Consider the following 17629-nt stretch of genomic DNA (forward strand, 5'->3'; position numbering starts at 1 on the left):
AATAAAAGCCCATCCCTGTACACTGCCACTTCTTGAAGCTAGATAATTACCACAAATGGTGTGAAGTATATGAATTTTCTTATTTTTCTTGTCTCTTGAGCCTGTTATGAATGTGTCAGCAGTATCTTAATAAAACGGCAATAGCACCTGCCAGCTGATATGCACCTGTCAGCTTCTTCTTTGCTTTATATTAGTTTATTTCATCTCACATCCAGGAATTGAGTTCTCTATTTTAAGCATGTTTTAATGATTGTATAAAAAGGTAATTTTTTTTCATCCTCATTTGCATTTTTTTTAATGTTGCAGCTCTTCTTTTGGACAAGTCATACCTGTAATTTGGGCCCTTGAAGAGTCCATCTATCTTTTGTAAAAGCTTTTAGAGCTGAGAATCCGAGACATGTAAATAGAATAGTACTCAAGGCTGCACATAATAGCTTATTGCTGAGGGAATTTTTTTAGCTGAATATGAGCAGAAACCTACAGCATAAAGTAAGAGCCCATTTGAAACCTGCAGATGCTTTTACATTTACTTCTGCAGCGTATCTTGCTATTCATATACTTCTTTGAAAATGAAAGTAACAGCAAAGAAAATAGGGATTAGATATTGTGGAATTGATCACGCTCAAAACCTTTAAAAGTGTGTCTTTATAAGAAATTGTAAAGGTCTTTGGGTACAATTGCAGAGTAGATCAAAAGAGTAGATCAGTGCAGCGCCTTACTATCTAATGTATTCTATTTGTAAAAAAGTAAATAGCAGTAGAATTAGATTGTTGCATTAATTTCCTGCTGCTAATGGATGAAGGAAGACTTGTAAAACGAAGGTGCATTGTAGGATTTGGCTGGAAGGCACAAAGGGTAAAACTAAGAATATGGATGAAGGGTTATCCAAACAAGAATGGCAGCTGTTCTGAATCACAGAAGAAAATGTAAGCTTTTCCAGCCTCACAATATCTCCCTAATCCTTGATGAAAATGTTATGAAAACAAAGGGGCAATAAGACAGGATTAATAAGTGGAACTTTAATAACATCGAGGGTCAAAAGACGGTTACATTCTTTTAAGGATCAGCTGTCATTCCAGAAATCTTATTTGTTAAGTATGCTAGAATATAGTAAATTGCATTTGGCATTGCTTAATGACTTGCACTAAATTCACTTTCTGTCTTTTATTAGGGTAGTTGAAAAATATTAAAATGAGGCATTTTTAGGGGCGTTAGTTCCTCCTCTGTGTTCATTGGCTTTTCCAGTTATGGATCTTCATGGGGGCTTTTCAATACTTTTAGGCAATGTACATCCATTCAAACTCCTGTGATCCGCTCCTTAGTTACTGAAACACGCTCTTGGGTCGTTAATAATAGAAATAAACCAGGACATGAAAACTGATGGCTCTACATAAGGCTCAGATATCTGTACTGTAAAAAGCTATGGAATGTCGTGATGGTAGACGGCAAGTAGTTTTTGGTGCTAAGTAGTGCCTTTAGAATGCAGGATACTGTGCAAACACGGAGTAATAATGCCCCTGATAAGTGTGCGTGGAAGGTAGGTGTGATAAGGGCTGATAAGGGAAGCAGAGAGAAAGCCCCTGAAGGCAGTGGCAGTGGGAACGCTGGGATCCGATCTCCAGAATTCCCAGTTGCTGATGCTGAGTCCAGACCCCACTGCTCTCTCCGGGACCTGTGGTGCCCTTTTCAAGTTTTATTTAACTTTGGAGTTTTACTCTGTTCTTAGGACTTCAAGTGGAATATATATGTGCACACTGTGTTTACATCCAAATGATACTCAGCTTTATTAGAAGCTTTAAATATGCGGATCAAAGCAAGCTCAGATGAAAAAAGGGAGCATACAGCCAAAACAAATAGTTTTAGAGATTCACCCTTTTTGAAGAAAGTGTCACAGGATACATTTTGTTCGGCAAGATGAAGCCGGTCTTCTTTAACTAACGTGAGCTGTGTTAGCAGATGTTGCTAGAGAAAACTCTCGCTTAGTAATACCACATTTTTCTGGCCTTCAGAGACAGGGCTGACTAGCAGTGAGCCAGAAACTCCTGTGTGGCCTTGGGAAAGTCATTTATGATCTGATTATGAAAGGTGTTGAAACCCTGTAAGTTCAGTTGACTCACTCGGCGGACGTTTTCAGACTTAGGTGGTTCTTATTCAGCTACGTGTTGCGCTGCTGGAAATGCTAGAAGTGTATATTGGCCTTGTCTGTTTTATCTTTCTATCATGTGGAGATAATTTTTTCCCTATTTTGTGGGAGTGAGTGTGAGGACTAAATAGTTATTTTTGAGTTCGGGCTCTGATTCATCAGAGCTTTTAAGCATATGCTTCAAAACATTGCTAAATTGTGCAGACATCTCTGAAATAGTTGCAGTAATTAAATGTAAAACATTATGAGCCTGAGCCAGAAACATTAAAGTCAAAAGGCACTTGACATTGACTTTATTCATATAAGCTCTGATCCTGCTCTCACTTAAGTATTATGTGCTTGTCACGTGCACATATCTTATTATTTGTAAATCTGCCACTACTGGACTGAATTTCTTCTAGGCTGCCTGGTAACGCGGATAGTGATTTTCATCCTTTATAGTACTTGATGCCGTTGGACACTTTTTCTTACCTCTCTTCACTGTTGTGCCTAATACCCAGGTGTTTCTTGATCAAAGATGCTTCCATAAATTATAGTACATGGCATACATAAACATGGACGTGTTGCAGAATTTAAGAGTATAAGTTGGTTTCTGCAGAAATGCACTATTTGCCTTTTTCTTACTAGGTATGAGATGTATATTATACTTAGCCATTAAAGTAGAAAATAATTCTTTTGAAACATATTACTGAATGGTAACATGTATGTATACAATATTTTCAATAGCATTTAGCCTATTTAGACATCTCAGTGACAAAAGATTTAGCTTTTTTTACCTTGAAGTGCAACAGTCAAAGGGGGAATTTTGAGGGATCTTTTTCCTATAGGATAGATACCAATGGTGCAAAATATTATTCTTTTTTTTTTTCCAGTATTTCATGCTTTTGATTTCTTTTTGTGCCAGCTGAAGTAGAAGTCTAAATTCTTTGGGCTTGCCTTCAGGCACTTTTTAATACTTACCCCTTTTCCAGAAGTCAGAAGATCTTTGTGTGAATTTCCTTTCATATTGTTTAGTAGCAATAAGCAATCTTGCTTTTTTTTTTTTTTTAATTTTTATTGTTTTTAACATGGTTGTGCCCATGGTGACACATTGCAAGCCTAGCGTTTAGCTTGCACACCAATTTTGCCTGCATTCTTGCATTCATGATTCTGCCAACATTTGACCAATATTAATAAAACTATTTTCAGCATGCTTCTGATGGAGCATGGTGAAACGCCGATCACTGCTCACTGAAGACCTGACTCACTCAGCCAAGGTCATGCAGGAAGCCTGCAGAAGAGACCAAAACTCAGTCCAGTTACCCCCATTTCGGATTTAGTGGTGGAGCGTTGTGGCAAATACTTGCTCTGTAGGAAAGTAAGGAGTAAAAATATGTTTGTCTGTCATAGCCAGGTTAAAACCAGGAGATGCTGTGAAATATTTACAAACAATTTCACATATGGAGAGAAATTTTAATGCAAAGTCTTTAAATGAAGAAGCTTAAAATTCTGTGGGCTCCAGGAAGGACAGATTCTATCTATGCTTTACTAAAAACATTTTGTGATGAAGAAAAATCTGATAGTTTGCTATTGACAAAATGTATTTGTTTCTCATGAAGAAAAAGGAACTCTTTTATTCTCCCTCAAATTATTCCTGTGTTGGGGCTTTACATTCTGACAGTATATGTATAGTGCACCAGATATGTATATCTTTCATTAAAGCTCATCAGTGAAATTCTTTATATACTTTTTAAATAGAATTGCTCGATGCAGTAAAACAAATCCATCGTGTGTGTAGCTGACTACTTGCAATGGTTTCTTTAAAAATGTGCACTTTATCGTTGGTAGAAGTCACGTGCTAAATAAATGCTTTTCTCTGCAGAGTGAAAGGTTGCGTGATCTTGATAAATGTTCGCATGATTTTTTTCCCTTCCTACAGCACTCTTAGTCCAGATGTTGATCCAGTGCTTGCCTTCCAGCGAGAGGGTTTTGGACGCCAGAGCATGTCAGAAAAGCGTACAAAGCAATTTTCAGATGCCAGTCAGTTGGAGTTTGTTAAAACACGAAAATCCAAAAGCATGGATCTAGGTAGTGAGTGATATTTTTTCAATTGTTTTATTTGAACCTGATTTTCATGTTGTAAGTATGTAGATTTTGTAATTCCAAACACATTGTTTATGCGCAGTACTACTGCATTTAATGTCTACTGGTGGGAAGTAAAGTATTCTTAATGTGAATGGCCAAGTGGCCTGTGTATTGTTCGTAGCGCTTGTAAATGTCCATACACTTAAATATCGTAGCCCTCTGGATATACGGTTGTACATAAACATTGAAAGTATTTATTAAAATGGAGGTGAAAAGTGCATTTACCATTCCATATAGAATAACTGCGTAAAACTCTACCATGCTGTGGTTCTGGATAGACAGGATTATTCTCAGTTCGTGATTATAATACAATTAGCCTTAAAGATCCTTCATAGTCTCTCATTTTGTAGATGGATTTTGATTAGGATATTAAAGATGTGAGTATTTTTTTTTTAAGAGTTCATTCAGAATTAGAAAATGGGGCTATTCTGACATCTGTTTGAGACCCAAGTTTTAATATTTGTATCAGAAGCCCTATAACATAGCAGCAGCTAAGACAGGCAATCGACTATAATAATTTTAACTGATAAAACAACTGAGAATAAGTACTTGCTAACAAGCCCATCTATTTTTCTGCCACTGAATTTAGATTCTGAAGTGCAGACTCTAGTAACAGTGAGTTTTGATTGTTTAAACACACAAAATTCCCTACTTGGAGTAATAAAATATAATACGATTCGCTCCTTTACCATAATTGTGAGTATCTTAACTGCAAGCCCTAATTCACCAACTTCCTCAGGGGACAGTAAGGTTGGTGGTATCGACTTGTCTTGACTAGTTGTGATGTGCTAACGTGTAAATAACATATTGTACCTGCCTGTGATGTGAACATGACTGACATTGCATGAAGGTTACTAGTTTGCCGCCATTTCTACCCAGAATGTTTGCTTACTGTTGCAGTTTATTTGCATGAAGTATGACGTTGCTAAGGTCCCCTAACTTGAACAAACAGTATGCAAAACAGAAGGAATGTTGGATGCATGTGGGGCATGGGCACTAACTGGGCTAACCGTTATACATTTACCTTTTAACAGTAGCTGACGAGACTAAGCTCAGTACAATGGATGACCAGAAAACAGGTAAGAATTGACAGTAAGGCTGTTGCTATAGAAACCTTGGTCAAAGCAGCTTACCACAATTACAGAACTGCCAGTCAAATTGTATGAAAAATTCGCTATGGAGATAAGTATCTAGGGTAGTGTATTCAAGCAGGTCGTACATATGATGGTACGTAGACACCTGTTTCTACACTTTGAACTCATAAATATTCACAGTTGTTTGAACTTTTTGTCCTTTCAGAAAAATCTTGGAAAATCTTCTCCTAGCTTCAAACTAATGCACAGAGAGATGATGTAGAAGGGTCGAATGTTTGGCTATTACAGTGCTAACACAGTGCTTGGAAATAATTATTTTAATTAGAAAACTGCTACCTTTGCCTTAAGTGGTCGTCAGATGCATGTTGTGAGTTGAGTTGAAGATTATTAGTGCAAGTTGATTTGCCTTTGGAGCTGAAACCCGAGCATCGTAAGAGAACAAAAGAATATGTAAATAGAATCTTTTCCACATACCATCGATCGTAATGTTTCACACAGTGATAATGAGAAATAGCTTTCAAAGCATATTTTTTATTAGTAATTAAAATAATGCACCATGCAATTATGAACCTTTATGTTTTATTAATATAAGTTAGCTTTTGACCTTTGGAATGCTGTTTTAATTAGGCTAGATCCAGAGGACACTGTAACATTACTTAGCTCTAATTAGGAACAATTCACCTTTTTACCCTAAAAATACTATGTATTTTAGCATGATTTGGGGAGTAGGGCATTCCATACAGAATTTACAATTAATAATTCATAACTGCATCTCTGTTTAACCACACTTTACAACATGAGTAGGAATACTGAAAAGCTGTAAGTAATCGAGTGATAAAATTGTAAGTTTTATTTAAACAGCTAGTACTTCTAGTACTTAAAATGTTGCAGAATATGGCCACAGACTTGCAGCTTTACAAATTGAGAACGAGTACACAAAATTAAAATACACGAATGTTTTGAAGGATTAAAGCCATTAGGGTGTGAATGTATGAATCGTGTTAATGGTCGTGCTAAGAATCAGTGCTTAGGAACTGCCTTCACTCCTGAGCATTATTCACATAAAAAGGAGTTACAGATCAAACTCAAAATCATTGTAAATTATTTTTCATTTTCATATTAGCGTGCCTATTTGAATGGGATGCAGTTAGAATGGTGTAAAACCTGTGTGTTTTAGTAAAATACGATGCTTAGGTTTTAAAAGTGCATAGTGGTTTTGGTGGTATCAATAGAGAGTGGTATTAATTGAGTGTAGTTTTTCTCCATGTGTAACACCTGGATTAAATTCCAAAAAAGAGGCAAGTCAGACAAGTTGGGTGAAAGAGCATGACCGTAACCATCTGAACTAAGCAATTCCATATTCTTTGCGCAGCAAGCTTAGTGGCTGGAAAAAAGGAAAAACACCTTTTACTGTACTTTTATTTATCTTGTGTGTTTTTAACCAAGTTTTGTGTATAAACACTGGATTTCTCCCATTAGTGAAGATGGATGTGGTTGTTAAACAGACCACTTACTGTAGTTTGGCTTAAAAATTGTCCGTTTCTAAGGAAAAAAAATGCTTAAAATGTGTGGTGAACTATGTTTGAATGAACTCCAGAAGCCAGAAAACTTCAGCATATATTTACTTTAGGAAAAATAAAAACAAACTCTGTTACAGTCAAAGTTGGGCTTCATAGTATTGGCTGAAAAGGAGAGTGTAGAACTCGCCAGCCCTCGTTACTATAATAGATTTTTAATTATTTTTCTTTCTATAGTTCACTTGAAGTGCCTAATCCTTGTAGTGTTTACAGTTCATCCTAGAGGTTAGAAGTATATTCAGTAGCAATTGAGCATGGCTCATTTATTGAGTCCCAGGCATACTATAGTTCTAGGTGGTTATTTTTCCTTGTACATATTGTGAAAATTAAAAAGAAAGAAGAAAAATCAAGGAACATTTATTTAAATTGTTTATTTATTTATTTTTACACAGTGCTTTTTAAATAAACTGTTTTATTAAATGGAACCAAAACTAAACTATTTTTGATGCAGTTGCTTGTTCTATTCCTCCCCTGCTCTCCCCAGCCAAAATGTTATTCTTTTAGTGTATGAATTGAACTAGGAATAGAAGAATTTATCAAATCTAATGGAGCAGATGTTAGTAAATAAATAGACGCACTGCTAAGGTCCTTTAAGAAAGTGTTTAGAAAGTAGACTTTGTGCCTTTGCAAAACTGGTTTAATCAAATCAAGGGAAGTTTTTGGCATCAGTTGCTGGTAATATTTAACCTGAGAGTTAATAAAAATAACATTTCAGAAAGAAACAAAATTGTCATTTTAAATCATCTAAAAGAAAGCGCTGATGAAAAATTTACTTTATAGCCTTTAAAATTAGTCACTGAAGGGAACACTGAAAGAAACATCATATATCCTTTGGCACCATGCTTTTGGCCTGTGCAAATCGCCCAGGCGGATTTGTGGCACCGTGTAAATACTTGACATAAGGTGAGAGAAGTGGAAGCACAATGAGTTGCAATGGCGTCCGCACAAGGGAAGAACAAAGGGCTTGGAGCAGGGAGCAACACGTAGGCTTCATAGAATCATAGAATGCTTTGGGTTGGAAGGGACCTTGAGAGATCATCGAGCCCAACCCCCCTGCAGTGAGCAGGGATTGAACCTGTGAACTTGGCGTTATTAGCACCGTGCTCTAACCAGCTGAGCTAACCCGGCTGGTCAATTCATGTCATCTACGTGTATGAAATGTCTCGCTGGATCTCTGTGTGCTGTGAACTTAGGTGGTGGGGGCTGTCTGTGCCGTGGGAGAGCAGACGCACACGACGCTGGCACACTCGTGCATGAGGGGAGGGTGCTTGCACGGCCTGGAGCGCAAGGTTTGGCCGCTGTCCCCCAGGGCTGGCCGGCTGGGGACGTAGGGAGCGGTGAGCATGTGTGGTGGGCAGGGGCTGTGCTTGGCGGGGTGCCGTGAGCACCCTGGAAAGCCCTCGAGAGAAGGGTCGGGGGGGTGGCGGGTAGAGCAGAGCCCTACGGCTCAGCGAGCGCGCGGAGCCTGCGGGGAGGCTGCGCACCTCAGGCAGGCGCAGTAGGAGGACTGCTGTGGTACAGAGGGATGGATCGACCTCAGAGGGTATTTGTTAATGAAATTGTTGGAAGGGAAAATTTTGATAAACTTCAAATTTTTAAAACGATAAAAGAATCCCTTTTATCCCTCAGTCATACAAAGATGCTTTGGGTAGATGTATCTTTTTCTCTTCTTTTTTTCTGCTTTAAATTCTGGTGTCAAAATAGAAGTAGAACTCGTTCTGAGCAGATAACATTTCTGATGATTACCACCAGCACTGTAAAGGCTGGAAGAAACTGCTGACATTTTTGTATTTAGAAAACAAGGTTTTGATGTGACTCATAAATTTTAAACAGAATCAATTCTGAAGAAAGTTTGCTGTTTCTCACTGGATTGTGGGTAAACAGCTCACTTTCTGGGTGGTGAATTCTCGTAATAAATTCTGAACTCACTCAATTTACAGGGAGGCTTAACTATGTATTTTGGAAATAGTAGACTTGCTATGAAGTGGCCATAGAATATAGTGAAGGTATTAAAATATACATAGCTTTATGATCACGGTGCTTAATTTGCTTGCGAAAGGACATTTCCCTCTTTCAAATTCTGCAACCTGTCCACATTTGTCTTCATGGCCACCCAAGTTCAATAAGTATTCCTATCATTTCTGTAATCCGTTATTAGTTTTACAGTACTCAAGGAACATTAGGTCTTATCTCATCTGGCTTTTCCTTTGGGAGAGCACAACTTACCTAAATACAGTTCTCACAAAGATCTGTATTGGGTGGCAGGAAATGGAATTTTTTTAATGTCCTTTACGAACATAAATGGGCACGTAAATGCCTTCTTTATAATTACTGTTTACAAAAAGAGCCACTCAGTAATTAGGAAAAGATATATGAGCATTTCATTTCAAGGTTGCAAAGCAGAATCTGGAATAAGGAAGTTTACAGTAAGTTGCCATGTAAGAGGATACCCTTTCCTTTTGTATATGAAATTGAATCTGTCAAACAGCTTGTTCATATATGATTGTCCCGTTTCCTCTTTTTTTCCTTCAAAATGTTGCATTCATTTTTCCTGTCTCATGGACTGTTTTTAACAAAACACAATCTAGAAAAGTAAAAACCAAAATAAAATCTCATTTCTTGTGTACTGCTGGCATTAGTAGGGGAGTAGCAGAATTTTGGCATATGCTAGAAAGTGGTTAGTTTTATAGGGCACTGTCTAAATTGGAGTTCTTTTACTTGGTAAAGAGAGTGTTATGTAAAAATACTTGCGTTAGACTTCAGCGCATGTTCAGAAGTTTGGTGAACCTGGACTGCAGTTTGTTTGCACAGCTGGGAAGCCATCAACCCCCCTTGTCCCAGCTGGCTGCTCTTGTTCACCCCAGCAGCTGCGCTGTGCCCCCAACCATCCTCATGACCCTCGGCCCTCCAGCACGCATGGGCTGTGAGTGAGGGTGGCTTCTTCTAGGAGATGCGAGTTCATCAAGACAAAAGTTTGCATTTGTTGGGGTGTGTTTACTTCTGGCCCCTTGGTCCAACCAGCAGGACGCTGGACCGCTGGGGGAACCAAACTCAGGAGCTGCGTAGACCTGTGAAAGAGGATTTTTGTTTTGTTTCTATTTACAAGTTCATCTTATCACTAGGTCAGCTGAATACTTTGACAGCTGCTGTTTGAATTTATTTGATCTGAGGGATTTCAGTTTAACTAATTGCTCAGACTGTAATAGCTGAAAATGAAAGCGTTTGCTGTCTTCCTCCATCTCATACCAAGTTAACCAACGCCATGGAGAAGACTGGAGAACACTCTGTTATTCTGCATCCCTTCTGTAGGTCCAGCAACCCCCTTCCTCCCCACCCAGTACTGAATAGTGAAAGAAGCTGGTTTTACTCATGTAGTAGTAGTTTTCCACAAGGTAAGGTAACTTCACATACCTTAGTTAAAGAACAGTGACAGATCCCATCTCTCTTCTCCCTCCTAATATCTACAGGAATAGGGATCGACTCCAGAGCTTTGTATTATTCTGAGATAAATACTTTAAAAAGATAATTTTCCTTTATTGCATTATTCACACCAGACCTTGCTTACAAATGTATTGTTCATTGGTTTGGTATTCCTGAAGGTTCAGTTCTTGGCTCTGTCTCTCAATGCTGGCTGGCTTTGAAATTTATCTTTCTGTGCCCCTGTCAGATGAGGATAGTGATATCAACGGAGTAACAACCCACCACCCGGGAATGCCATGGTGCCACAACTCTCTTCTCTGTTCTGCCCCCTTTGGGTAGAGAAAAAGTGAGGTTTTCATATTCTAGGTGAGGGCTCTGGTCTCATAACTTCAGGAAGTGTGGCTATGATGATGATGTCCCACCTCATCTTGCCTTCCAGCCCCAAATCCTATGGAAAATCTGGCCAAGACTAGACTGCATTTTTTAATAAAATAACTTCAAATAAATACAGTGATATTTTTTTCCCCTGAAAAATTTCTCCCGGTTTTAACTATAACATGAGATCTAATTGTGCAATTGTCAGCAGATTTGCACTGTGAATGTGTGTATCTAAAAACAGAGGGTAGACATTTAGCCCACAAACTTGAGAAGAAAAGTCTGGATAGGGAAAAGGTTTTGCAGAATACTGTCTGGGGCTGTCTTGGCACACCTCTGGACATGCTGCAGCAATAAGAGCTGCCCTCAGCCCCAGCTGTAGTGCTGCCCAAACATCAACCTGGTGACTGCCAGGAATGCATTTCTTTTCCAGCTGGATAACTAGTATTGCCTGACTAATTGGGTCCTTTCCACGGATTATTTTTAAAGAACTTCACAAAATCCCAGCAAGCCAACTGATATTTCTCCGAAGCATTTAATTACGAAATTGTTAGCAATTTGATGCAAGTCTTTAAAACTTGGTTAATAACAAACAGCATGTTCCTTGAAGCCAGAAGTCAGGCTACTTTGCAAGGCTGTTACTCTAAACACAGTACGATTCATGCCCATAATCCGCTCTCCTCATCAGTTGCTAGTGCAGATGAAATATGCGGCTCAGAACAAAAATAATTAATAGTTTTGTTTGATGCCGATAGATATGTATCTCTGCTGGTTTTATGAGCTATGTTTTTAAAACCCCATGATTACTTTATCATTCAAACTGATAATAGTCATGGATGTTGGTCTCTCTTCCCTGATTTGAAAAGCCAGACATTGCTAACGTTGTCCGTTTCGTTGACTATGACTTGACATACTCATTCACTTCCGAGACCAACAAATCTGCAGAGAATTCCCTACAGATTATTGAGAGATGATGTGAATAATGTTAAGTGTGTCCCCAAAGACTTTCAGGATGGATATGCATAATCAAGCATGCAGTTCTCAATACTAATTCTAATTACGGTTTTGTTTTTTTTTTTTCCTTCCCTAAATCACTAAGGTTCCCCAACCAGAGATGTGGGGCCTTCATTAGGTCTGAAGAAATCCAGCTCATTAGAAAGTCTGCAGACAGCCGTTGCTGAGGTGACTCTGAATGGCGATATTCCCTTCCACCGCCCGCGCCCACGAATTATCCGAGGACGAGGCTGCAATGAAAGCTTCAGAGCTGCCATAGACAAATCATATGATAAACCTGTAGCAGATGATGATGACGAAGGCATGGAAACTCGTAAGTAAACTATTGCTGTACACAAAGAATGTTGACAACATAGGTTAATTCCTTTAGAAAGTGATTAAAAGTAGTAAAGATAATTTTAGGATTGTAAAAGAATAGAGCTAGCTTCTCTTCATCAATTTTTTTTCAGGCTTTTTCCCTTCATAGCATTAACAGATTGCAACACTCTGCAGCTTCCTTCCTTTCTAAAATAAGGAAATAAGATTATTAGGAGTGTGTTTACTTAAATTACTATGAAAATTTTCTGTAAGACAGCTAATTAATTGACTAATGTAAATTAGAAAAAAAATTATGCAGAAAGACAAAAAACCCACTGAATTTATGTTACAAAAATATGTGCACCTAACTTTGAAAGAGTACATTTGTAGTGTCTGGGGGGAAAAAAAGAAATGACTGTCCTTTAATTAGAGTGAGTAAGGCTGGCAGATCTAATAAAATATAAAGTTAATGATCAGCTATTACCCACCCTAATGGGCATTCATTTACATTTTCAGTTCTTTAACCCGAAGTATGACCCAACATGTGGAGAATGTCATTAACATAAAAGAATCACTTCAAAGCTAACCTTATCATTATTGAACTATGTAAGAATGGGCTGGTAAAATGACAACTCATATTGAATGAAAATAGTATGAATGGTAAATTACCTCAATCAGGGGTTGTATTAAAATCATTGAATTTTTAACCTTCATGTTGTACTACTTTCAACTTGTCACACACCAGCAGAATTTTTTTTAATCAACCTACAGCTAGTTAGAAGTTTATGAATGAAGATGATGGTGGGAAGGTTGAAGTAGTAAAATATTTAGCCTGAATGCTAACAGAAAGGGCTTGAAAAGAGATTTTTCACTCTCTGCTCTTTTAAAATTTTTTTTAGTTTCAGAAAGTCTGTTTCATAAGCATCATTCCCTGATATTCTTTTATAACCTACTTGTGTAATCAGTCTTTTATTTTTTTAAAACTCTCTGCCTTTTTTTTTTTTTTTTTTTTTTTTTTTAATCTGCCTGTTTCTAAAAGTGTTCTGAGACTGAAAGGGAGGTCATTTTGCCAGTCACTTTTCTCAAAGGTGGTTACGGACGGAATTAATTCTGCTTTGCTTTTCCAGCACCTAGCAATTTCACGCAGCAGTGAGGCTAAATGCTGGTCTGGTGCTGCTGGCTGTCAATCTATTTCTGGTCAGTAGAAGAATAGGTATGAGAAAATGTGTAGTGATCCTGATCATTCTCCCAGACTGCGTGCCTATGGTCTTTTGGGACATAAGACCATGTTTTTCTAAAAGGCCTTGTTTGGTGTGAGTCCACTGATAGTAATATCCTGTTTTGAGGCATCAGATATCCAAGGCTTATCCAAAAGTTACAGATGGTTTAACTTCATTTGATCAAAAATATAACAAAACTGTTGCCATGAAGTGCTTTCTAGGTGCGTATAAGTTTATGAGATTACTGTAAGGAGTTTTGAGCTTGTTGATGCAATGCAAGTAGCAAGGAAGTATTATTGGGTCACCTTTGTATCCTTTGCATGGGAGTTGTGAAAGCCAGACAAAGCCTTTTGGCTGAAATCAAAATGCCATGGGGTGAGTCTTTGCCCTTATCTCTCTGTATGGATGCAGTCATCTAGCACTGGTGGACCAAGAGCCATCTTAGTGTCACGGGAGAGGAAAAGCGAGGCTGTTCTCAAATCTCACATGGTAAAGAAAGGCTGAGAAAAGTGTGACCAAGCTATGCGCATAGAACTGCGCGTTCTGTTGAGTTACTTGTGTTTTAATAGCTTCCGTATATTATAGTAAAACATCTAAGAAGTAATCCAGAAATTTGCAGTGCCGTGTTAATAGAAGCAGGTGAGTAGCAAAGCAGGTACAGTAAGTTGGCTGGACAAAACTCAGTCCTCGAGGTCTTCTCCTTCTCACAGTGGCTGTGGGAGCTTAAGGGCTGGCCCAGCCATATGTTGCCTTGGAGCAGCACAAAATGCTAGGTCCTCAGCTCTGTCTTTCTGAAAGCGTGTCTGTATCCGTGTTAAAACGGAGAGCACTGCAGTCTGCTCCACTTTGTGTAAATTATATGTGGCCTCAGGTTCCAGAGAATTTACCAAATGGTGTCTTCAGCTGGACAAAGCCTGGGCACATGCAAATGTGTAGAAGCTAATTTAACAATCTGGTCCTAACGTAACTAATGCCTTACTGCTGCCATAATGACACTGCCTAAGTTTTTTTTAATTGTATTTAATTATTCCATAATTGTTTGAAATTTAAATGTGGCTTTCTCTCATTATAAAGCCCAGGCAAACATGTTGGTGGTCAATTTGCCCTTGAGGTTAGATCCATTTGTCTTACTTGAATTTTTTCCCCGTTCTCCTCCAAATGTTTCAGTGCTCAGAGTGCTTCTTTCTTCCAGACAGTGACCCTCTTTGGAGTAGCAAATAACAGCACTGCGGTAAATTATATAGAGGCATTCTTAACATGTCATCACCCCATATACGAAAGCCATAAAAATACAGGTAGCATATGTGGCAAAGGGGCTGACTCTCTTCTGAATGTACTGGCTGTCCTTGGAACAATGTGCTATTAGATTACTAAATGTCAAATGAAAATCAGATAGCAGTGACCAGTTCTGGGGCAACATTTTTAAAAGTATTTCAGAAGATGCATTTGAGTTTTAATGGCTGTAAAGAAGTAACATTTGTGGAAATCAGCTTTTGCAGATCATTTTTCCTGCTTCCCTCCCTCCCCCCACTTAATATTTGAAATAGCTGACTGGAAGCAAAATGTTTATCTTTAATGTCTTGAATGAGAACAAGGCATTTGGATTGGGAGAGATCGACAAAGCTTTCTAATCTTTTGCTGAATCTTAATTGCTAGAATCTAGGGCTGTATTAAGTATCATGATAAGAGGCCTAGAAGCTTAGTGGCAAAATAGCTTCACATTAAGTACCTTTGATTCCTCATGTGCATCTTTTCCATTTTATGGCCTAATTAGGAGAACAGCTTCATAATACCTGTTTGTGTAGTTCTCCTTAGTACAGTTTGGTTCATGAAATGACACTAATTTTCAGGTTTAATTGATGTTTAAAGTATACTCCAATTTAATTTTTTGGCTTCAGCATCCTGAATGGGGAGGCAGGAGGTTGCAGGAAATGAAGGAAATAACAGCACCAAAACAAATACATTCTGCGTTTTGCAGTAACCTAATGTCATTACTGCAACTTAACAAAAATTAGAAGTTTCATTTGTAGCCTGGGCTTGAATTTTAATTGAGCAGCATTTGCATTTGTTCTAAACACTAGTAATTAGGTGTATGTTAATTGCAGAATGACTGTGCTGCATGAAAGTGAAACAAGTTTCTTCATGTAGAGTGCTTTTAAGAAAACTGGAAATCTATTTACTGCAGTAGAGGCACCAGTGTTTACTCCAGGAGAACAGGCATCCTAGTTCACAGGGCTCAGTCTAAGCTACGGAGTTAATTGCAAGCAAACTGTGTATGATAGACAAGTATTTATTGCAGCACAAGTGTGGAAAGGAGGCAATATTATCTCCATAGAATATGCAGAATAAATAATAAGAGGAAGCATTGTTATGACAAGTTGTTCAGCAACTCAGCATAGTACAGTACACTTAATACATATTTAGGATTCATTTAATGTATTGTTATATGAATATGCACAACCATAGGTCAAAATTGATTCATCTTTAAAACTCTAGCAACGAAGTACCAAGTAAACATTTGAGTTCAGAATTTGTTAGAAATTTAACGCTTTTTTTTTTCCTAATTATATTCGTTTGCAAGTACAGTCTTTTAAATGTCTAGTTGGTTTTAACTGGAACAGATTGTAGCCATAAATTATCATGCAAAAAATTAGCATCTCTATTCCAAAGTGGTTTTCCACTACTCTTTTAATAATAACTAAGTATCATCCCAAACATTGATTAAGAAACACTATGACCAAAAAATGTACAAGTACAGCTAATACAGAGCATGTATGGGACAGGCCTATTAATTTTCTAAAATATAATTATCTGAATATTAAAACTGTGCCTACAATTGAGAAGCTGTATCACCTGCTTAACTCATAGTGGTCCTGAAAACAAGTTAACAAGAAATGCTGAGACCTGTCGGGTTTTTTTCCCCTTTTTTTCCTTCATGGTTTGTACTTCAGAGTACTAGTTGAGATTCAAAAATAGTTATTAATGTTGAGATTTATCTGAAATGATATGTTTTTCTTGAAATATGTTTATGTGATCTTCCAGGGTTGGAGAATATTTATAGAAATCTTGGTATACTCAGTGAATAAGTACTAAGTCTGTTGGACAGGTTTGTGTATTGTAATATTAATGAATAAACAGTATTTTGCAGGCAAGTATCTGAAAGAGAGAAGAGTCAATACTGAGTGGCTTTCAGTCAGTGATTTGTAGACTTTTCAGGTTCAGTGAATTACTTGTAAGGTGAATATGAATGATGACTAAGAATAGAAGGTTTATATTCTACAGTAGTCTATGTATGAGAAATTTCTAAAGAATTACACATTTCTATTGGCTGTAGAAGAGTCATGGAGGTCTAGAAACAATAATATTAGTAGGAATAATAGTAAGTAGTAGTAAACATCTGCTAAACTGAAAAATGATTCTTTTTTCCTTCTATAAGCCATAGCCGTTTCCAAATCTTATTGAGTAAAAAAAAAAAAAAAAAAAAATCCATAGACTGTGTATATATAAAGTAAAACTGTATTTTTCAACTTCTACTGCCAAAAGTTGTTTGGAGGCTTTGTATTCATTAGAGGTACAAGCGACAGCGCAAAGTACGCATCTGTGATCCCAGTTGCTGCTTTGTGCTGTCTGTTAGAAAACTGGGAGATGGTGTAGTCCTACTTAAAACGTGACAATATAAGATGTTAGAGCTCCCGGAAGGTCACAGCTTTACCAGCCATGCAGTGTAATTTTTGGACTTGGCCTTAAAACTTAAGTCAAAATGGTTGCAGGATTCTGACCCACGAGCTTGAAGTGTTTTAATTCTTTCTCACTAAGCTACTGGGGGAGTTTTCAGTTTTTGAATGCGTTATTCCTTTTGGTCATTTTTCTTTCAAACTTTCTGAAATACATGTGCTCTGTTAAGTCTAACCTTGGGATTACTTTAGGATTCTCGGAGTCTTGGTCTTGGATTAGAAACGGAGAAGGAATGTGTTACCTTCCCTTAAAGGTTTTTACTTGTTCCACTGGATGGAATCTCCCCCCCCAAACCTCCCAGGCTGCCCCACCTCAACCAAGAATAATAATCATGGTGCATGATGTGTTTTAAACTGCTCCAGGAAATGAAGTAGTGTGACAAAACCTTTATGATACTTGCAGCAGAAGAAAATGTCTGTTAAGGCTTGTATTGAGGGTTAACGGTCCTTAATGACTTTCATATTTTTATGAGAGTATTACTAAGAATTTACTGACAGGGCATGCTGCACTGCCGTTGTTTCTTCTTGCAGATACTTCTAAAGCTCTCCTCAACCGATTTGGGTACGGAAACAAAATGGGCCAATTAACATCACTTTGCTAATCCTCTTAATTAATCCATACATTATTCAG

At 37.8% G+C, this 17629-nt stretch overlaps 1 protein-coding gene across 8 annotated transcripts in view; it reads left to right on the top strand.

Annotated features, from left to right (window-relative positions):
• Positions 1 to 17629, top strand: part of PARD3 (par-3 family cell polarity regulator) — a 462728-nt gene that overhangs the window by 300311 nt on the left and 144788 nt on the right. For 4 of the 8 annotated variants that reach the window (XM_075704957.1, XM_075704960.1, XM_075704958.1 and 1 more), the window contains 3 exons: positions 4062 to 4213; positions 5302 to 5346; positions 11833 to 12060. In XM_075704957.1, coding sequence (XP_075561072.1) covers positions 4062 to 4213; positions 5302 to 5346; positions 11833 to 12060 — 425 coding nt within the window. The remainder of the gene's footprint in view (positions 1 to 4061; positions 4214 to 5301; positions 5347 to 11832; positions 12061 to 17629) is intronic. The other 4 variants (XM_075704961.1, XM_075704962.1, XM_075704963.1 and 1 more) reach the window with 2 other exon arrangements.

This window comes from Pelecanus crispus, chromosome 2 (genome assembly GCF_030463565.1).
Source record: "Pelecanus crispus isolate bPelCri1 chromosome 2, bPelCri1.pri, whole genome shotgun sequence".
Taxonomy (NCBI): domain Eukaryota; kingdom Metazoa; phylum Chordata; class Aves; order Pelecaniformes; family Pelecanidae; genus Pelecanus; species Pelecanus crispus.